The 23,320-nt window shown below is 39.6% G+C and overlaps 1 protein-coding gene across 2 annotated transcripts in view; it reads right to left on the bottom strand.

Moving 5' to 3' along the window:
- STX7 (syntaxin 7) overlaps positions 1–23,320 on the bottom strand; it is a 98,731-nt gene that overhangs the window by 62,497 nt on the left and 12,914 nt on the right. For both annotated transcript variants that reach the window (XM_028125316.2, XM_028125315.2), the window contains exons 3-5: positions 3,990–4,059; positions 1,133–1,226; positions 301–438 (exon numbers count right to left, since the gene is read on the bottom strand). In XM_028125316.2, coding sequence (XP_027981117.1) covers positions 301–438; positions 1,133–1,226; positions 3,990–4,059 — 302 coding nt within the window. The remainder of the gene's footprint in view (positions 1–300; positions 439–1,132; positions 1,227–3,989; positions 4,060–23,320) is intronic.

The following is a 23,320-nucleotide window of genomic DNA, read 5'->3' as shown; positions in this document are numbered from 1 at the left end:
CAGCCTTTAGTACAAATCAATGTGGGAATATCACTCAGGATCTGACCCCTAGTCTTTTCTGACAAAATGCTTCCAAATTTTTATATAATAATCTGTAATCTTTGGTTCCATGACATGGACAAAATAATCACAGCAACACATAACCACCATCCTTCTTAAAATTGAGCAGAAAAACCTGAAAATAAATATTCAAATACTGATTGCCAAGATAGTCACAGATCCTTATGACTTGGAAAAATGCTAATGTAGTCTTTCAAGGGAACATCATATTCACTTTATAATGCCTTGTTAAATACTTACAGATACTCTGGAACTGGCTCTTACTCGAGCAACAAACTCTTTCTCTTTCTCTGCAGCTTGCCTCTGGACCTTTTGAAAGTTTGTCAGTGATGTTGTGAATTCAGCCACTAAGCGATCCTTCTGTATTTTCCTTTGACGCTAGAGGAAAGGGGGAGAAACCTACTAGAATCAAGCTGTGAAGTTCAATAGAATTCGCAAAAGTTGTTTCACCACTAGCTGGCTCTTCATTTTATTCTGAAATTCTCACTCACTCTCCAATTACGGGGCCCTACTGATTAAATCTCAATAACATTTTAACAACATGTTCAAATGCTATGTATATTTACCATCTTGAGGCAAAACGTTCATAATGTTGGATTTCTCACCTCAAATTTTCATCCTAAAAACTGGGCCAATGATTTTGAGATTATTTTGAAGTAGTTCTTTTTGTTTTCTTTTTAGGAAAATAAAACCTTGTACTCTTACCTAAGTAATAACTTCCGCTAAATAATAAGCAAGGAAATAATATGTGCCCCTAGGAAACCTCACATCCTGAATGAGTGTGCATGTCACATGGAGTCAGCTCTGGAAGGCCAGGAAACAATTACTCAGGAAGCATTTTCTGAGCACTTGCTTAATTATGGGTCAGGGCAACTGCATGGAAATAATTTTTGCTTTATTGAACCACAGGATACTACCTGGGCAATTAAATATAGTTTTGTGTTCTGTGAACTAATCTCAAATACAATTTTCCCCCCTAATTTCCTTTCTAGCATAACAGTTCAAAGACCCTACAATGTATGTGATTTCTTTCACATTCAATACATCAACAGTGTGTCTTAAGGCTTGATACCTGTTCACTGGGGGTGGTGGGCAGAGATCCAAACTCTTTAATGTACTTATCCGTTTCTTTGGCAAGTTGGTTAGTACACTGCTGCTTCTGTTGCCTAAAGTGAGAAAACACATGTTATATCCAAAGAACGAAGAGATTTCTTTAAGTTACAGCTCTGCTGGTTGATGAATAATTTGATAAAAATCACTATTTTATAGACTGGCTCTAAATTTTCTCTATGAAAACAAAAATTTCAGGGCACCTGGCTGGCTCTGTTGGTAGAACATGGGACTCTTAAATCTCAGGGTTGTGAGTTCAAGCCCCATATTGGGTGTGGAGCCTACTTAGGAAAAAAAAAAATTCCAAATTCTACTTTTTTTATAAATATTGAGCAAATATTACGTGGAAAGATCTTTATTCACATGGGGCAACCAAGCTTTGAGAAATAAATCTCAGCAGCCATTATGAAAGGAAGATGACTCGAGCCAAAGCCAGACTGTGGGATGTCTGATGCTTTAGATATGGGGGTGGGGCGGTGGGAGCCTTCTGTCTGCATTCCACAACTGGGAGGTCAGTTGAATAAACGAAGAGGAGTTGTCGCCTGAGACTTCATCCAATTCCCAGGGCTTGGGGTATAGGTAGCCTCTCCTCTTTCTCTATCTGGACATTTATATCCTTATAGATACTTAAAAAAGGAGCGGGAGGGGTAATTAATAATAATATGCATTTACTATTTTCCAAGTTTGCTGTGGAAAAAATAACACCATTTCTCTGTAAAGAGGAAGAACAATATAAGAAGTAAATTATACCAGTATCTGTATCTATCTTGCTAGCTAGCTTATAAAGTAAAAAGTCAATTTTTTTTTTTAAAGATTTGTCAGAGATAGAGCTAGAGAGAGAGAGAGAGCGTGCGTGCACAAGCAGGGGGAGCGGCAGGCAGAGGGAGAAGCAGACTCCTCGCCGAGCAAGGAGCCTGATGTGGGGCTCGATCCCAGGACCCTGGGATCATGACCTGAGCCGAAGGCAGACGCTTAACCACCTGAGCCACCCAGGCGTCCCCAAAAGTCAGATTTTTAACTAAAGAACTTTACTCTAAAAAAAAGTTTATATTAATGTGACGCTTTACAAATTACATCAGTACTTCTCAAATATATTATCTCTCATTTTAAACACCTATTAGTCACACTTGGGATCCTTTAAAATAATGAGATATTGTATAATAGTATTTTTAAGTATAGATACCTCTATTTGACTAATAAGGAAGAATTACCACCTACTTTTATCTATTTTTCAAGTACTTTACCTTTAATATGTCTTTTAAAATCTTTAGAAAATGTAAGATAGCTAACTTTCTTTAATTAATTGAAAAGAAGACTTTATTGATATCTACCGACTCACAATCTCCACTACTAACCCTAGCAAAATATTGTATCTATTAATAATTATGTGTTTCTATTCCATTTCAGCTTTTCTTAAAGATTTATTTATTTATCTGAGAGAGAGAGAGAAAGTGTGCAGAAATTGAGGGGGAGCTGAAGGATGGGGAGGGAAGCAGACTCCACACTGAGTGGGGAGCCCAACTTGGGGCTTGATCGAATGACTCTGAGCTCAAGACCTGAACCGAAATCAAGAGTCGGAAGCTTAACTTGACAGAGCCACCCAGGTGCCCCTCTATTCCATTTTAGTTTATGGTTTAATATTTAGACTTGGGGCATTTTTTACCACCTCAATATCTTTCCACTGCAAAAAAAAATCAGTATAAATTAGGCGTAACTATAAATTCTTTAAAATGTACTTCATAAAAAACATGAATTCCCATCACCTAACTTTTAATTTCTTCCTCTTTGTAATTTTTCCTTGTATAGCTAATGTTGTTTGGAATATCACTTACTACATATATGTTACTTGAAATATGGCTGTAACGGCACTGAATTATCCTTGAGCAGGGAGCGCAACGCGGAGCTCGATCCCAGGACCCTGGGACCATAACCTGAGTTGAAGGCAGGCCCTAACTGACTGAGCCACCCAGGCACCCCGAAAATAATTGTTTTGATCTATGTATTTTACTCCAGATGAGAAAGATTCAGATGAGAAAATGTGTAAAAACACTGTAAAATCTGTAACACCACAAAGTATTACTGTTGTTCTTCTAACAGCATATTAATTTCCTGAAACATGTACTACAGAACTTCACTAGAACTTTTTTTCCCTTAAACAAAGGCTAATGCTTTCTGAAATTCAAAGATTTGGGTATAAGTTTTTTAGGGATAGCAATTCATATTGAGTATGGACTGGAATCTAAACCAAATAAAAATCTAGTCACTGAAGCAATTGCTAGCTATGGGAAGTAAATCACATAGATAGAGAAGCTTAGAATATCATCTTTCAAAAGCCATCAAAACGACCTATTCAGGGGAGCCTGGGTGGCTCAGTCGTTAAGCGTCTGCCTTCGGCTCAGATCATGGTCCCAGGGTCCTGGGATCGAGCCCTGTATCGGGTTCCCTGCTCGGCGGGAAGCCTGCTTCTCCCTCTCCCACTCCCCCTGCTTGTGTTCCCCCCTCTCGCTGTGTCTCTCTCTGTCAAATAAATAACTAAAATCTTTTTAAAAAAGTAAAAAAACAAAAAAACCCGACCTATTCAGTAAGTATAAGAAAGGCAACTAACAAAGTTCTGCTTTGCTAGAGTGAGCCAGCTCTTTAAAATAAAGAAAAATATCTGCCTACCCTGAACAGGGAAAAACCTACACAAAAGGTTGGTACAAATAAAGGAGCTGAAAAATCTTATTAATTTCCCTTGTTTCTCCAGTAAATGTAATACTACATACCATCAAAGCAACATAACAATAAGTGATTTTTTTTTTAAATTATTAAATACTTACAGCTGTTGCCTCAATTCAGGTGAATCTTGAGGCGTTCCAAGTTGATTCAGACTCCTCTGTATTTCCACAGCTATTATGATGAAAAGATAAATGTATAATTGTCATAAATGTTAGGGCAACAGAAATTAAATTAGAAATTAATACAGGCAATTGGAAAATTAGAAAAAAAACCAAAGAGATAATATAGAAAATGTTAATTGAGAAAAAAATGAAGGGTAACTGGTTTATTTAAATCGAGTTAGTTACAATAATGAATTAATTTTCAAGAGGAAATTGTGTGGGGATGTAAACATGTGAAACTGCACTTATGATCCAAAAATATTATTTTCCTCTCTAGCTCCTCAGAACATTTACAACAATGGCACATGGACCTTCAGTTAACTCTACTGGCATAAAAACTGTGAGGAAAATAATTGTAACATTACATGAATCAGTGGAATACAAAGTGAACAAATGTTAATAAACAAAGGAGGAATAATAAAGATGAAACAATTATTTGAAATTTTCCATGTAATAATGGATCCAGGCAAGTGCCATCAGAGGATGCTGAAACCAGAGAACATTCACAGAATCTGAAATTATCACCACATGGATGACATTAATAAAAGAACTTCACCTTGGATAAATTTGTTGCTTAAAACAAATGATCAGGGCACCTTAGGTGGCTCAGCTGGTTAAGCGTCGGACTCCTGATTTCAGCTCAGGTCATGATCTCAGGGTCCTGAGATGGAGCCCAGAGTTGGGCTCCCTGCTCAGTGCAGAGTTTGCTTTTCTCCCTCTACCTTCCCCATGCATGCATGTGTGCTTGCTCTCTCCAATAAATAAATCTTAAAAAAAAAAAAACCCACAAATGATCAAATTTTTTTGTTTTTAATTTTAGAGAGAGAGGGAGAGAGCGAGAGTGTGTGTGCATGTGGTGGGGCGGGGGAAAGGGAGAGAGAGAGTCTTAAGCAGGTTCCATGCCCAGCATAGAGCCTGATTCAGGGCGCGATCTCACAACCCTGAGATCATGACTTGAGTCGAAGTCAAGAGTCAATCCTATGCTTAACTGACTGAGCCACCCAGGCATCCCAGAATAAATAATCAAATTTAGCAGCAACAATGAGACAAACTGGCATGATGAGCTTCCTGACATGATGCAGTGAGAAAGTCACAATATGATCTATTTTTTTTTCCCAAAATGTTTAACCTGAATCTAATCATGAGGGGATAAGAAACAGACCAATCTAGACTGCAGGATAATCTACAAAACAACCGGTCTGAGTTTTTAAAAACGCCAATGTCATGAAAAAGGAAAAAAAAAAAAAAAAGACAAAGCAGGGGAGCTTTCCAAATTAAAGAACTAAAGCACCCAAATTACTAAAATACCCAAAAGCAATGTAGGATTTTGGATTGGATTCTAAATCAGAAGGAAAAAAATGAAAAAAGGGGGGAAAATGCTATAAAACAAACGTGGGGCTACTGAAGACACTTGAAGATGATTTTGAAATTTGAATTTGGAGAGAGATACAAAACAAAAATGGAAAAATGCTGACTGGTGAAACCAGGTGAAGGGTATATAAAAAGTTCACTGCACTATATTTAAAATTAAAAGTCAAGAGTTAAACTTCAGGCTAAGCTCACAATCCAAAGTCTATAAACACTGCAATTTTTATAAAAAGGTTAGTCTTCACAAATGGGGAGGTCCTATAGCTTTATGCATGTGTGCAGACAAGTAAAATGTCAAGTAGAAGCTGAATACCCATCTTCAAAGTAAGGACTGCACATTACCAAGAACTAGAGAAAAATGATCCAACTGACCCATTCTTTTTATTTTTTTAAAAGATTTTACTTATTTGACAGAGAGAGACAAGTGAGAGAGGGAACACAAGCAGGGGGGGAGCGGGAGAGGGAGAAGCAGGCCTCCTGCGGAGCAGGGAGCCCGATGCGGAACTCGATCCCAGGATCCTGGGATCATGACCTGAGCCAAAGGCAGACGCTTAACGACTGAGCCACGGAGGCACCCCAACCCTATTCTTTTTATTTTAAATGAGTGGTTTATTTATACAGCTTAAATGTTTTTAAATAGTCATTACTTATTTATGGGATCAAGAGAATGACTGTATCCCAAATGCAGGATAACTTTGGTTCATTGAGGATGATGTAATGACACTGTTTTCAAGTTGAAGCTGAAAAATATAAATCCTGTAAAGGAATCATATAGCATATAGCAACTGTTAACCATTCAGCTAGCTTCAAAAGAATTTCTTGTTGCCTTTTGGGGGAGGGTAGTAGATTTTTCTTTTGTAAGGCAGAGAAATCTTGTTTGCTATGTTTAACTTATGGCTGCTTGCTATTAGTTATATATTTCCTTCTGAATCTCAACAGGTTTTCTTGGACTGCCTTATAGGGGTTTAAAGCTTTTATTTTCCAAAAACAAGTATGTTGATAAGACAAACTGTAGCATGAGCATTTATCTCATCTCTAGAGGGTTGTTGTCATTTAAAAAAGTCATATTAGGTTGAGAAAAAACAGATAATTCGGTAAACGACATCAAGAAAACTGACTAACCATTTGGGATTAAAATAGAAAACTACCTTACCTCATACAGCAAAATAAATCTGCAACTATTACTTTAAATATTAAAAGTTGAAACCATTAAACTACTACATGAAACAATAAATATAAATTTATCTTTATGATCTTGGAGTGAGGGATAAAATATTATCTAAAGCATGATATAAAAACCATGGAGGAAAATATGTCAAACCTGACAACACAAATAATTTTTTAATGCTACACGCAAATGTGTATCTGTATTAGAGATATATAGAAATAGTGTGTGTGTGTGTGTGTATGTGTGTGTGTGTCAGAAAACACCAGCATATGATGAGCAAAGGGGTTAATATCCCTAATACAGGAAAAAGAAAACTCCTACAAATCGGTAACAGAAAAATAGTCCAGTGCAAAAAGGATAAAAGATGTCATCATGAAAGTTACAACAAGCAAATAAACATATGAGAAATTCAACTTCATTGATAACCTTTCATGTATCGGAATAGTACAACTTAAGAGAAATAAGCAACTAAAGATACAATTACCATCAAAAGCCTTAAAAACAAAAGGTAGAGACATATCTAAGAAGGAGCAATATCCATAATGTATGAAGAACTTTCTAGTTCTGAGAAAAGTCAGACAAGTCAGTGTAAAAATGGGCCAAGAAGAGGGACTTTAATATTCTTCACTGAATAAATGAATAGCAAAAAAAGATCAACAAGCCTATCGATCTTAAAAAGCATAAACAACTCTAACATATGAATGCTACGTAAAATTGTTCAAGCATTAAAAAGAATTATGTAGAACTGTTTCTGATAGGCCCAGTGGGAACCTAAATCCACCAAGTGGTTATCTCCCTGGCATTTTTAACAGACACACTCAGCAAGTCCAGCTTTCACCCTTAACTCCCTGAGTCAAGGCTCTTATAGGGAAGAAGTAATCAGAAGCCCCTAGGGGCTCTGCAGTCTAACAAGAGTAAACCAAGAGCAGCATCCTGTGGAAATGCTCAGAAATGCTACCACAAGCTGAGAGTGGGAATGCCTCTCCTATTCTCGTTTAACTAGCCCACCTGGAGACACAAATAGTCAAGATAGCTTTGAAGTTTATTCAGATGGTAACTCCAATTGCAATGATCTCCAAAACGTGATCTGTTTCTAGAACAGACCATCACAATCTCTGGCACCTTGTATTTATCTGCTGATTTGGTAAACACTTTCTGCCCTATCTTAAAAATAGAGAACACGGGAAGGGGTCACATTCAGTTGGGTGGGACAGTAGTGAGACTTCACAGTCTTATCTCAGGGTTATACGCACTCTCTGCCTCTGTACTCCAATTTCGTTTTCAAAGACACTGATCGTCTCCTCCTACAGAACACTACAATAGTCCAGTACACCGCTTACATTTGCTTTTAGGCCCTGAAAAGCAAGAAGTGACCAGATATATACTCTTAGGTGCCTAGGAAGGATGTCAAGTATGCCAGCAGGCAGAAGATAAATTCCATGAAAATATAGGGCCCTGTCTCCCTGTATGGACTGTTAATCTGTATGGACTGTTGACATACCTCAGCAAAGTAAATGACAAACTGCTTTCTCCAGTCTCAAATACAAATGGGGAACAGTGCTTGGTGAGACTTTTTATGCTGCTCCCATTTTACTGAATGCCCCGAAAGGTTGCCTGCTCTGGCTTTAACTCCTCAAAAGAAAAGGCTATCCAGCTAGCTAGCTCAAGTGGTGGTACAAGCAGCTCTGTACTTGTTTTTAATGACTCAGTTGATCTAATGGCAACAGAAGTGCCCTATATCAGGATACTCTATAAAAGTTGCAAGTCCCAGTAGGAACAAAGAGAGGTGTCCTTCAGAATCCTGAAGCAAGATCATGCTCTCTTTGCAACCAATGTTATCCTTTTGAGGAATAGTTCTAGTCTTGCTACTGAGCCCTGTATAAAAAGGAAACAATGGTGTACCATGTAACCACGTGACTTGAGTTGCCTACTAGCTGGATTAGGTGTTATATTATCCTGGTGGTGTATCTCTTTCTGTATTTTGTTCCATGTATGTCAGTCAGCCTGTCCCTTGCCCCAACTCCTACAGCACTTGTTCAATAATAGTAAACTAGCTATGGTTAGGAATAAAAGCCACATACAGGCTCACCAACATGGACTTCCCCTTAATTGAGACTATCAGGGTTATTGGCAATGCCATGTACCAATGTGTAGCAAAAGCAACCAAAAGTAAACATGTGATATGGTGCCATTCTTGGGAGTATTAGCCAGCCACCCAGTGACAAGATATGCTTGACAATTGTGCTTCTTTGATCTTGAATGAGGCAGAATTTCATGTTCACTGAAAGAGTGATTATGGATTTTGTTGTGCTTCCTCTACTCCCTTCCCCCATGCTTCTACCAGCTTCCTAATCCATGCATTAGTCACAATCATGGTACTCCACACATCAGTTTCTGATGAAGACACCCACTTTACAGAGAAAAAAAAATGGGACAGATCTTCCAAAGACAATGGAGTTCACTGGTTTGCCAGTACTCCATTATCTAGAAGCTGCTGGACTTTCTAGAAATTCTGTTTACTGGCCCATTTTATACTCAATTACGGTGTCACTTGGGAGACAGTATCCTGGGAAAGGTAAAGCTCTATCCTGCAGGAGGATCTTTATGCTCTCAAAGAACAACCACTCCAGGGTGCTGTTTTACGCAGAACCAGGAAGGAAAATTAGATTTGGGAACTACGTGGTGAAAGTGAAAAGAAAGATTTCACGTTTACACCTAATTATCCATTTGCAAATTTTCTTCCATGCCTGAAGGTAAATTTAGAGACACTAGTCAAGTGAGGGCTACGACCATGTTTCTAACTGAGCAGAAGCTGAGGTTCCCTGCAGCCATTTGGAGCCAGGATAGTATAGTCTCCATGGAGGTAACTGTTAAAGGGATGTGAGAGTGTGCCCACGCCCAGAGAGAAAGATGAGTGGAAACGCGTCCCTGGAGATCAGCCAGGGAGAACTTGCCAATGCTGCCATCTTTAATCATGGAGCACTGAGGCAGGAGCAACAAGGATCCAGGTCTGAGAATCCAGGTTATTCCAAAAAGACAAGGTGTAGAATGCAGGCAAAAGGAACATGGAATGGCTACCAAAGGAGAGGGAATCATTAACGTGAACCACAGCCGTGTTTCCGGCTGCACAGTGGCAACTGTAGCACGTCCAATGTTTTTTTCCTTATTCTCCAAGGTACCTGTTTAGGTGTTTTAACTATCTGTCTCCGCCCCTGCCCACATCCTCCACTGCTTTACACAGGGCGTGTGGTGGTGGTTACGCACGCGTGCTCTCTGGTCCACAGGCTAAGGAGTACTGTGATCCAATCCTGCTGAAACAGAGGAATGGACTGGAAATCACCCTCAAGACTTGGTGCTGGATGAAAGAACTGAACAGACCTTGGTTTTCCCCTTTTGTGGAAATGGGAGAGGAATTCTGGTAGTTTGAGACAGTAGCACAATGCTAGGCAGGAGAATTTTTTTAAAAAAAGCTAACATACCAAAAAAAAAAAAGAACTATGTTCACTGTAGGAAAGGGATGAACTATACGGATATTTATTTTTGGCCACCTAATACCTAGAATTCTTAATTACATCCAGATATTCTTGGTTATGATATCATGACCACTGAGAAGGATCATCACAGATCCAGTCTTAGGAGGAAAAAAACCTGGTTGTTAAAGCAACACAACTGTTCTAAGAGGCTCTGCATTTTGCTTACCTCCACTGGGAGTGTAATACAGGCGATGAACAGTAAGAGGCCTAGTAGCAATCACAAAGAGAAAGGGAGACTCTTAAACAAGCTAGTTGTAAACAAAAGCTAGATTTAGTTAGTGCTATTTAGATTGTATAGATGCTGAAATTCCTCACAAATGAAATACTTTAGCTGATGACCTTCTCACTCTGAAACAATTATTTTGATAACACAGTACTTATAGAATGTTTATTAGGAATGCTCCCATTATGTTATTGCCTAATGGAATGCATTTAATTGAGTAGTAGATGCTTTTCATGAATGCTTTTTCATGAAACTATAAGTAAAATAAGGCTTCCTCTATTTACCCTTAAAAAAAAAAGGGAAGGAAAGCACAGCACATATACTCAAAGAGGAAGCAGGAGCATTAAGTGCTATAAAAATGCTTCACATAAGGAGTTATAATATAATATTGGGGCTATAATATAATTTAATATAATATAATACTGGAGGGCAATCCAAAAAGTCTAAATGGAGATGGTACTTGTAATGGTTTCAAAGTATAAGAAACAGGACACTTCAGCTTGGCGATTCAAATCTCTAATACCATATTAGCATATAAATTGAAATAATTAAATTACTTGTCTCCCTGACTTGAAAGTAAACTCTTTATAAAAGCAAAAGCTAGTCTTACTCATTTTTGTATCTCTAGAACCCACCACGTGGTTGACACTCAATGGATATTTTAAAAGCTGAACCACAAAAGGGCATTAGAAAGATCAAACCTTATGTAAGATAGGATATGTAGTTCTAAAATAAAAGACACATAGAGTTAAGAAAGATAAGTATGCTCAACTATTCATTCCTTCAGCAAACATTTACTGAGCATCCACTATGTATCCGGCACTGCAGGAGAGGTTTCGTGTATCAACACTGATTCAATTGTGTTCCTTTAATTTCTATAGCTCTAAACTTGGGGCCTATGAAAACATAAATCTGAAATTACTGAATCAAATTTAGAAGAAATATTATACGGCATTCATTTGATCCTATTTTATAAACAAAAAACTTGAGAACCAAACAGAATAACTGACCTCTCCAAGAAATCAGTTAGTAGAAGAGCCAGGGTTAAAAATGTAGATTTCTGAGTTTTCAAACCAATATTTTTCAGTGTACTATAAGGGTTAAAAGTAACAGACTATTTATTTATTCATTTTAAAGATTTTATTTATTCATTTGAGGGAGAGAGCAAGACAGAGAGAGCACAAGCAGGGGGAGAGGCAGAGGCAGAGGGAGAATGATGCATGCGGGGCTCAATCCCAGGACCCCGGGACCATGACCTGAGCGGAAGGCAGGAGCTTTACATTCTGAGCCACCCAAGCGCCCCAGGAACAGACTTTTTTAAAGGATTATTTCATAATCTAGGTGTATGTTTGCCAAAGCAAATAACAGACAAGCGTATTGAGCTGTAAGTTTCATGGCCCACCCTGGATCACAAGGACCCCTGAGCCTGGCTGAAACTGATCAGGAGATAAATGCCTGTCCTTTCTTCAGATCTTATGAACTAGCAAGATTCCAGAGACATCATTTTACATGACTGGTGTTACCCTTTTACAACAGGGTCAGCAAATTATGGCCTGTCTTGTATAGAGCCTCCCAGCTAAAAAACGGTTGTTACATTTTTAAAGAATTAAGAAAAAAAAAAAACCCACCACCAACAAAAAAGAATATGCAAGAGACCAGATGTGACCACAAAGCCTAAAATATTTACTATTTGGCCCTTTACAGAAAAAGTTGGCCAACCCCTGTCCTAAATTAGTAAAAATTACTAAAACTCTGTATTCACAAACTCTGACTCAGTGTTACTTCAGAGTATTAAATACTCACTATGTTACTAAGCCTATGTGGTACAATATTACAATGTTGCAAATTTTTCACCAACCAGGCGTGTATACCAAATTGAATCTCTGCAATTTTCACAACGAATACAGAATAAGTACATCACAGGTGCTGGCTTTATAGGTTCTTTTTTTTTTTTTAAAGATTTTATTTATGTATTTGACAGAGAGAGAGATAGGGAGAGCAGGAACACAAGCAGGGGGAGTGGGAGAGGGAGAAGCAGGCTTCCCTCTGAGCAGGGAGCCCGATGCAGGGGCTTGATCCCAGGACCCTGGGATCATGACCAGAGCCGAAGGCAGACGCTTAATGACTGAGCCACCCAGGCGCCCTTGATAGGTTATTTCAACTGCTGCTCTTTTCACCTTAATTTAGAAACAAAATTACAGTTACCTTGTCTATTGGCTGAACATTTTTGTAGAGTAACTGCTGTATTGCCACCCCTCTATTATTTTATTACTCTCCAGTTTTTCATGACTTCCTCGTTCTTTTTCTTCTGGCAGATAACAACAGTAGAATAGTGGTCCATGAGATCTTTTGCCATACCCAAGTTGACCATGTTAAAAAATGCTGAGGAAAGATGAGCTTACAGAAAGGGAGACAAAATAAAGTTTCTAGGTAGATGACAAGCAGGTTGGTGATGTGAAAAAACTGATAAGCATTCCTAGTTTCTCCCAAGCTAGGTTCTTTATGGCTTCACTTCATTATCGAGTCTGGGGTATTGTAAATTTATAGGATAGTCATATTCAATTCTAATTGGCATATGCCTAACTTTAAAGAAGAAAAAAACTCATGAAACATGAAAATAACGGAACAAATTCTTTACATAACCATAAACAGTGTCTTGAAGAAAAATTCACCTAATACATGGAGGTAGGATTAAATCCAGTAAACAAATACAGTGAACAAATTATTTTTACATTACCTGCAATTTTTAACTATTTGCACCATTATACTTCTAGAGAGGTGACTTTAAAGAATACATCACATTTTTCATAACATAAAGAGAACACTATTTCCTACACACCCAAAATGGTGCATTATTATTTTCTCCAAAACAAAGTAGTCCCCTTCTGGCTCTTACCCTCAGTAACGAAGACCCATTCTATTCCACATGGTTCTGCTGCCATCTAGTGGATTCCTTAAGGGAACAAGGCTTCATGGCAAAGAATATATATATATATATGTATTTTTTTTTTTTTTTTTTTTTTTTTTGCCATAAAATCGTAGGTAGGCAGCAGTTGGTGCAGGGACTACATAATGTTCCAACCTGTCCTAGTTCACTGGGGTAATGGGGAGGATGCTATCTGACCGGTGAGAGTGGCCAGCATGCAGGGGCACCTGGGCCAGCCCTACCAGGCACATAGAGCCTTCAAAGAATTATCTCCAAAAAAACAGAACAAAATACAGCTATCTTCTAAACACTACACATCTCTGTTGCTCAACTCAAAAAATAACTCAGAATTGTAATAACCAATCACAGAAGACAAAATAATAGTTGGAAAGCCCTTGGGCAGGTGATTTTGAGACTCTGACTCAGTGTCAGTCACATCACATGGCAGAAGAACTATAATGCTGACCAGCAAGCAGCCTTGGAGCCAGACAGCCTGACTTGGAAACCTGACCTCACTTCTTCCTAGCTGCTGACCTCTGGCAATTTACCTAATCTCTCCAAGCTCTAACTGCCTCAATAATCAAATGGAGAGAAAATCACCTCTTTCTCAGTTATGAATTTCAACTGAAAACAATGTATGTAAACACCTTGTACTAGATATTGTAAGAAATAGCTCAATAAATGGGGGCTAATGGTGTGAACTGGTTTATGTCTTTCTCCTGAAAAGTCAGAAATAAACAAAAAGAATAATCTTTTCTGGGGTACCTGGGTGGCTCGGTCATTAAGCATCTGCCTTCAGCTCAGGTCATGATCCCAGGGTCCTGGGATCGAGCCCCGCATCGGGCTCCCTTCTCGGCGGGAAGCCTGCTTCTCCCTCTCCCACTCCCCCTGCTTGTGTTCCTGCTCTTGCTATCTCTCTCTGTGTCAAATAAATACATAAAATCTTAAAAAAAAATTATTATTATTTTTTTTTTTTAGAAAGAGAGCGAGCCTGTGGGGTGGGGGGGCAGATGGAGAGAGAGAACCTTAAGCAGGCTCCTTGCTCATCACAGAGCCCAACATGGGGCTCAATCTCATGACCCTAAGATCACGACCTGAGCCAAAATCAAGAGTCGGGCACTTAACTGACCATACCACCCAGGGGCCCCAAAGAATATTCTTATTAACATATCTTGGCTAACTAATGTGAACCACGCACTGAAACTTCATAATCTCTGATACAATAGTTACAAAAAGCTCCCTCTGACCCTCTTCCCTCTCATGCTATCTCTCAAATAAATAAATAAAAAAACTTAAAAAAAAAAAAGAACTGCAGAAATGATGATAAATATCAAATGACACAAAATAGTTATATTCTATAATTAGAAGGGAGGAGTTAGCTGTTGCTAACACAAGCATCTAGCAGTTACATACAAATGATATAATTGAAACTGAACTAGAAAACAATGAAATGTTAAAGGAAACAAATTCCATTTTAGCCTCCACTCTTTTCTCATCTATCAATCAATCCCTCTACCTGTTTTAAAGAATGGTTCGGAGTATTACAGGGGATGATATATATGAAAACATTTTGAAATGACATTATTCCTGGTAAGTTTACTATAATTCGAGTTAGAGCCATTAGGTTAGGTTCATTACAGAGTACAAGGTGCACAGTATAATATATCATTAAAAAAATCTTATCAGCAAGTTGAAAAAAAGTATCAACACAAAAAGGTGCTAAGAAAAAAAATCGAGTGAAATTGGGCTATTTCATATATCAAGAAAAACCAAAAAAAGTGTATTGTAATTCTAAAAAGTACTAGCTAGGAAAACCCCCAGAGAATCTGAAAGACAGCTACTAAAATAATTATGGGCTTTTTTTCAATATGCTCTCTATCTCATGCTCTGTCTTGTGACCTGGGGAGGCGGCTTATCTTCTTTGTGGGTGAAAGAATTGAAGCAAACTATAGAGAGGAAAAGGGGTAAGAGCAAGATGAAGGATCTTCTAAAGGTTGAGTCTTGAGCTGAGACTCCACGACGGGGTCTGCGCCTCCAGAGGCCAAGCCTACTGGTTCCCTGTGTTCTTCTTCCAGAACTAACTAGCACACCGCACACTGCACACACGGCCTCTTCCACAAAGCGATCTCAAACACTGAACACATTTAATTTTAAATTTCTCATTGGTTTTCTTCCCAGATATTTCAAAGGTAGGAAGGCATACAGATTGACAGAGTGGAAATGTAGGGTATTTTAAAGTTATTGTAGATAATAAAGAGTTAAATCTGAGGGCATGGTTCATAAAAATATCAAGCCATTTGAAAACTGTATATGAACAATAGTTTGGATTTCTAAGATGGCTAGAGCGTTACAAACTCTCTTAGCAAAGATATTCAGTGCTAACATTTTATCACATGGATCTACTCAGTTTACCTACTACTCTGAGGGAGTCCAGAATCAGAAATAACGAAGGCCTGGAGGTGGATGCAGCCCCTTGAGAAGGTGATTTGTTTGAGCAGCAAACCCAGGCAAAGAACTCACCAGTGGCCAAGCCCTGCCCCTCAAGCAATCCAGTCTTCCTGGTCCTCCTGGCCCACCTTCTTGACAAGCTGCCCTCCTGTCATCCACCGAATGGCCCATTCATTCTCCTTCTACCTGAGTGTTAGCTATTCACGAAGTTCACTTCCAGTTTGTATGGCAGCAATTTCCAAACCGTTAGCTCACTCCTAATTTCTGATCAGTTCCATCTGCCAAGACACTGCTCCTCAGATGTCGCTAAAATGGACTGAAAACAGATTTCTGCTTCCTAGAGGGACACGGTATAAGTCTGTTTCTGAATCTTCCCTCTTCCTCCCTCCTGAAGCCACAGAGAACAAAGCGGTTGGGGGAGGGGGAGAGAAAACCCACAGAAGTTTTGTTTTCAGAGAAATGAGGACAACAAAAACTTCTCAAAAATATATACATGTGGCCAAAAGCAACAGAAAAGAGCAGATCCTGAGTGGGAAGCCATATGGGTAGGGTAGGGAATAAGGGGGGCTGCCGAGTGGTGTAAGGGAGGCAGAGCTCCAAGATGTTACCAAGAAGTATTCACTTCCAGAAGAAGAGGATCACACCCTGAGTGGGTCTAAGAGCAGGGCTGAGGAGGAACTGGACACCCTCCGGGGGAGGAGGAAGGAAGGGGTCGGGCCATGCTTGGGGCCCAGAGGCTGCTGACTTCTGAAAGTACCATCTTTCCCTAAGAGCAGGCAGATGCCTTACAAAGAGAGAGCTGTGCATCTTGGGGCCAACAGAGTGATGGGGGCCATGATGACTGGAGGGGGAGGCCCTTCCACACAAGACTAGGTTTTGAGAGGCAGAGGGGGAAGAAACAGCGGCTCAGGGCAAGACGGGGAGAAACGAGCCCCTGAGCAGCGAGACTCAGCACTCCTCCCTTCGCAGGACTCCCCTGCTGGGAAAACCAAACTCATTCCGTTGAATAACAGAAAAAGAACAGACACAGCAAACCACAGAAAAGACCCTAACGATTATGGGAAAGAATGGCAAACTCCCTTCGAAGAAAACATAGCAGGAAAAAATGTGGCCACAAAGTGGATAGGATGAAAATTATAGCCCAAAACAGCACCACAATTTTTTTTTTTTTTTTAAACTCAATGAGGCAATTGCAATTTTAAAGTGAGGGCACAAAGCACTCATAGAGGAGATGGCTAGATAGTAGGCACTGGGGAAGCAGAAACTTGAGGAACTTAGGAAAGAAAGAAAAAGGCAAATTCAGAAGGGAAGACTAGGTGACAAGGAGCACGAGAAAGAATGGACACACAGAAAGCCTCGGGCCCATCACGACTACCCCCCCAATACAGCTGACATCACCTTGTGTTCTTCGGCTACTCCCCCTCACCTACTGATGGGTTCAGCTCCTGCCTCATGGTCACTCTTGATTTCTGCCTCAATTCGCCCAGATTTCAACACACATGTTGATGATCCTTCCACCAATCTGGCCTCAGTTCTTTGCACGCTCCTCCCCAAAGATCTTGTCCCCCATTCCACCTTAGTCACACGCTCCAAGGTCCTATCAAATGCTCGCCTGGTGCCGATAATTCTAACTCTTCCATCATCTGACTCTCATGCACACTCTTTACAACCCACCACCTCCTGTATGTCCTGCTCACTGCTACTGGGACCCTGGCTCCAACAACAAGCCTCTGACCTGCCAGGACCTTCTACCCTTTGGGCCTACCACACAGCCTCCCTGTCCTCCCACGTCTTCGGTCATCTCACCCGACCTAGACTCTATGGTCAGTTCATCACACTTACCCTCTAGCATAGAGCCTCCTCCAGCCCCTCTCTCCATTTATCTTAACCACTTGGCAGATCCAGAACTCGCCCAACGCCATGCCTCCTCTATTAGATCAATGCGCTGCACAGCATTTAACCTAATCTCTGTTAATGGACATTTTATCCCCAAGACTATGTGTTTAAAAGGTGGGGAACTTACCACTTATGCTGACTCCACAAATGCATCCTTCTGAGTTCTACACAGATCCAATGAAGTGTGATGCTGTCTGCAGATAAAATTCTCAGATCTGTTTCCACACCCCATTTATTGAAATGCTCAAAACCCTTGTTCTACCTTGAATAAGCCCAAGTCCTTACAGTGGCCCACAAGGCCTTAGCAACCCCACCTCAGCTCCTACTCTGCCCTCTCTGTGCTCTGTGCACACCGGCCTCCTAACCATTCCCCTAGCCCTGCTCCCACTGCAGGGCCCTTGTACTTGTTATTCCCCATCCAGAACATTTTTTTCCCCAGATCCAGAAGATCTAGCTAAGAAAATTAATGAAGGTGGCTAAACTAAACAACAGATCTTCCATGTAGATGAAACAGCCTTATACTGGAAGAAGATGCCATCTAGGACTTTCATAGCCAGAGAGAAGTCAGTGCCTGGCTGCAAAGCTCCAAAGGACAGCCTGGCTCTCTTGTTGTAGGCTGATGAAGCTAATGACTTTTAGTTGAAGCCAGTGCTCATTGACCATTGCATAAATCCCAGGGCCTTTAGGAATTATGCTAAATCTACTCTTCCTGTGCTCTAGAGATGAACAACGAAGCCTGCAGGACAGCACATCTGTTTACAACATGGTTTACTGAATATTTTAAGCCGACTCTTGAGACCTACTCTTCTGAAAGGAAAAAAATTCCTTTCAAAATATTACTGCTCATTGGGGTGCCGGGGTGGCTCAGTCAGTTAGGCAATTGACTCTTGATTTCAGCTCAGGTCATGATCTCAGGGTCATGAGTTCGAGCCCCATATCAGGCTCTGAGCTCAGCACAGAATCTGCTTGTCCATCTCCCTCTGTTCCTCTCTCTCTACTCTCTCTCTCTCTCAAATAAATAAAATCTTTAAAAAAAAAATTATTGCTAATTGACAATGCACCTTGCCACCCAAGAACTCTGATGGAGATGTTCAACAGTGTTAATATTGTTTTCATGCCTGCTAACGCAATATCCATTCTGCAGTCAATGGATCAAGGAGTCATTTCAACTTTCAACCTTCAAGTCTTATTTAAGAAAGACGTTTCATAAGGCTCTAGTTGTCACAGGGCTTCCTCTGATGGGTCTGGGAAAAGTGAATTTAAAATCCCTGGAACGGGTTCACCATTCTAGATGCCATTAAGAGCATTCATGATTCATGAGAAGAGGGGCAAAACATCAATATTCCCAGGGGTTTGGAAGAAGTCAATTTCAACCCTCATGGAAGACTCAGAGAGGCTCAAGACTCCCATGGAGGAAGAAACTGCAGATGTGGTGGACATCCCAAGAGAACTAGAATTAGTAGTGGAGCCTGAAGATGTAACTGAATTGCTGCGATCTCCTGATTGAATTTTAGTGGATGCGGAACTGCTTCCCAAAAAGTGGTTTCTTTCTTTTTTTTTTTTAAAGATTTTATTTATTTGAAAGTGAGTGATAGAGAGAGAGAGAGAGCACAAGCAGGGGGAGGGGCAGAGGGAGAAGCAGGCTTCCCGCAGAGCAGGGACCCCAATGTGGGGCTCGATCCCAGGACCCTGAGATCATGACCTGAGCCAAAGGCAGACGCTTAACCGACTGAGCCACCCAGGAGCCCCAGAAAGTGGTTTCTTGAGATGGAGTCTACTTCCGATAAAGCCGCTGTAAAGACTGTTGAAATGACAACAGAGGACTTAGAATACCACATAAATTTAGTTGGGCAGGGTTTGAGAGGATTGACTCCAATTTTTAAGGAAGTTCTGCTGTAGGTAAAATGCTATGAAGGAGCATCACATGCTACAGAGAAATTGTTCACAAAGGGAAGAGGCAACTGATGCAGTAAACTTCACTGTTGTCTTAGAAATTGCCACGGCCGCCCCAACCTTCAGCAGTCACCACCCTGCTTGGTCAGCAGGCATCAACATCGAGGCAAGACCCTCCAGGAGCAAAAAGATTATGACTCCCTTAAAGCTCAGATGATGGTCAACATGGTTTAGCAATACAGTATTTTTTAGTTAAAGCATGTACACTGTTTCTTCAAACATAAAGCTACTGTACATTTAATAGGCTACAGTATAATATAACTTTATATGCACTGGGAAACTGAAAATTTAACTTACCTTATTGGTCTGCAACCAAACCCACAATATCTCCAAGGTATGCCCATAGTTAAAAGATACTAACTTAAACACCTTCTAGAGACTTTTGAATAAAGCAGGGTGTACAAGCAATACTATACACCTAAAGCACTGGATGTATTTGGGCCATCCTGCCCAACTCTCCCCCAAGCCCCAACAGCAAGACAGTGCTCCGGGTATTCACAAAGAAGCAGGTCTCAGTGGGATTTGTAGCTAACAGTTTTCATAGTCCTCAATAAGAAAATAATAGTCCACAGGCTAGAAAGGAATCTCGATGTCTGTGGACATTCTCTTGGACTTTAAATGGGATAACAACCAAGCTATCCCAGAGAAGTAGCTGGCAATACTCAACATCAGTGACACGCTACCCCAACGGTCTCTTCAAATAATGACCAAGATAATCACACTCCAACAAGAAAAAAGACTGCAAAAAATAAATGTACCAAGACTTACAGAACACTATTTTGTAAGGCTTTTAGGTTCTTTCAAATAAATTAACAGGCAAATCAATTAATAACTGCTTAAAAAAAAAAAATCCGGTCTGGAATGAGTATAAAAGGCAATTACTCTTTAACGGAAAATACTGCTCAGTAATTGGTGAAAAACAACAAAAAAGAGTCAAAGAGAGGAGGACAAGAACTGTCAAAACTATTACAGGAAACCCAAACTAAACAACCTAGGCTAACACCTGCTGTCTGGCTCCCACATCAACACTGAGCCAACTAAAATGTATACATAGGCAGCACCACAGGGCCGTTGAGGTCATTACACAACCAACCACAAACTTTATTTTAATAAAAGAGAAGCTACTCTGTGATATACAAATACTAAGCATGTTAAATATATAGTGAAAAAATCTAATAACAATTATAATGTTTTTACATGGGTGTGGAAACATACATGAGAATTTTTATTATATAATCAGCACCATACTTTATCTACGTAGAATGCAGGAGGATTCATGTGTGGAGGCGGCATAAATGGTAAATTCCCCGACTTTTAAACATGTAATCTTAGGATAAAATGTCCATTAATAGAGGTTTGGTTACACGATGTGCGACACACCCATATAATGGAAAATTATTCGGCCAATACATAAGACAAAAAAAGCAGGAAGAAAAAAATGTATAGTATGATCTTGTTTTCATAACAAAACAAAAAAATATAATTATGTGTAAGTATTTCTGTAGTCATTAGATTCACATTCTGTCATAAACAGCACTCACGTTTGGTCGTGTAGGAAAAGCCACCAGAGAGAAAAAAAAAGTTGTCGCTCTCTGTTAAAATTCTCTTGGATCGGGCATTAATTCCCACACCTATCTCTACACTATGTCAACACCCTAGGTATGAAGAAAATTACAGCAATGAGAGCAGAGTTACTGAAGTTTTTCTGCTCAAGGGGAAGAGAATCCAACCAAATATTGTCAGATGTGTGATATTAAAAGTAGATATATCAAACAGCATTGTGGGGGGCAGAACAAGTTTTCCTCTCTTTTTCCTCCATAAACCACCTTTCCATCCACCAATACCCACCAACCAACTGCACCCCAGAAAAAAAAAAAAAGAAACATCCCTAATTCCTGGGTAAATACTCGGTTCTAGTCAATTTATTAATTTCTTACAACTGGAGCTGCTCTTTTTTAAAGAAAAGTTGGCCCTGGCACCAAAAAAGAGAAGTCGATGATACTGCTTCCCTTTTGTTTAGTCATGTGTTGAGATGCAAAAACAAGGGTCCCCTTCACCAGACTCTAATGAAAAGAACTGTATTCATTCTCAAAAGTAACAAAAGGACTCACGTTTATATAGACTTTATATTTCATCTCAAAGTCCTAGGAACGTTATGAGGACAAGAGGCAATCACTAATCCTTTTTTAATAAATAAGGAAAGGACCCATACAGAATGAGAGCTAATTACAACACAAAGAAACCAATAATATTTTTGCGACTCTAGGCAAGTCTGTGTTGAACTAATCTACAGGAGATAAATGATAAAAAATGAAACTGAAGATTCAACATAAACATCTTCTCTTCACCTTTTCAACATGGGTTTAAGTTCACACATTTTATGCCTCCCTAGAAGGTTCTGCTTTTCCAAATCCTCTGGAATGAACACACATGCACATATGACATGTTATGCATATTTTAGCAGAAAACTTTTGCACTCATAAATGTGGCTGAGTAATATTTTATGTTACCAATGGATCTAATTTGTTCATTTCCCATAGGCTAACTTTTAGCCACTCTCTTTCAGATTATTCTTTTTAAAAAATACTCAAATGCCAGAATTCTCATTTAGGATCGGTGGTAAGACTAAATTTTATTTCAATGACTATGTTTCTCTTTTTTTTAAGATTTTATTTATTTGTCAGAGAAAGAGAGAGAGAGCGCATGCAAACACAAGCAGGGGGAGCAGCAGGGGAGGGAGAAGCAAGCTCCCCACTGAGCAAGGAGTCTGACGTGGGACTTGATCCCAGGACCCAGGGATCATGACCTGAGCAGAAGGCAGACGCTTAACCAACTGAGCCACCCAGGCATCCCTTTAATGACTATGTTTCATGGTCAGCTGCTGTTATTTCTACTTAACAGTTTCCTTCAATTCATACCTTAATTAATGCAGACACAATTCATACCAGAATCCCTTGTGACTGCAACTTTCCCATCTTCTAATACTAAGAAATAATACACGTTTTAGTGGAACTCTAGCTGGTCTTGTGAAGACTATTTCAATCATGGAATTTTTAAAAGCATGGGTTATGGATCCAGATATGGCAATTGGTCTCTTAATAACAAAGAGAATAATTCTGCATATGTTAGAAGAGCTTTCAAGATTCTTTAATTACAATTATAGCTTGTTAAAGTCGAAAGAGACCATAATCCAGCCTACCGAAAATATATGTAAGAAAATCAAGTCCTGGGAATGAAAGAGCTTACTCAAGGTCACACTGCTACCAGGATCTGATTTCAGGAAGTGTGCACGCACTCATAGAGAGTTTGCTTAATTAGAAGCCTTTCCTATTGTCTCACTGATTTTCCTAACTCAGCAACATTCTAAAAAGTCTGATTCTAATCAGGGAATTGCAATATAAATCACAATGAGATAGAACCATGGCTAAAGGGATAAAATTTAAGACTGTAAATGCCAAATGTTGGCAAGGATTTGGAGCAAAATGAACTCTGATACACCGGCTGGTGGAGTATAACTTGGCACAACTACTTTAGGTAACCACTACAGCTAAACATACACATACCCTGTAACTCAGCAACCTAACTCTTAGGTACATACACGAGACAAAAGAACATGCAAAAATGTTCAGCCCTGCTCATAACAGCAAAAAACAAAAACAAACAAAAACCCAGAAACATTCGAAATGTACGTAAGAGTAGAAAGAATTAAACAGATTGTGGTCTGGTTGAATATGGAATACTATATAATAATGAAAA

Source organism: Eumetopias jubatus, unplaced genomic scaffold (assembly GCF_037043125.1).
Source record: "Eumetopias jubatus isolate StellerSeaLion01/CBP00866 unplaced genomic scaffold, mEumJub1_p1.0 scaffold_6, whole genome shotgun sequence".
NCBI lineage: Eukaryota > Metazoa > Chordata > Mammalia > Carnivora > Otariidae > Eumetopias > Eumetopias jubatus.
This window is presented reverse-complemented; position numbering and strand designations above follow the sequence as displayed.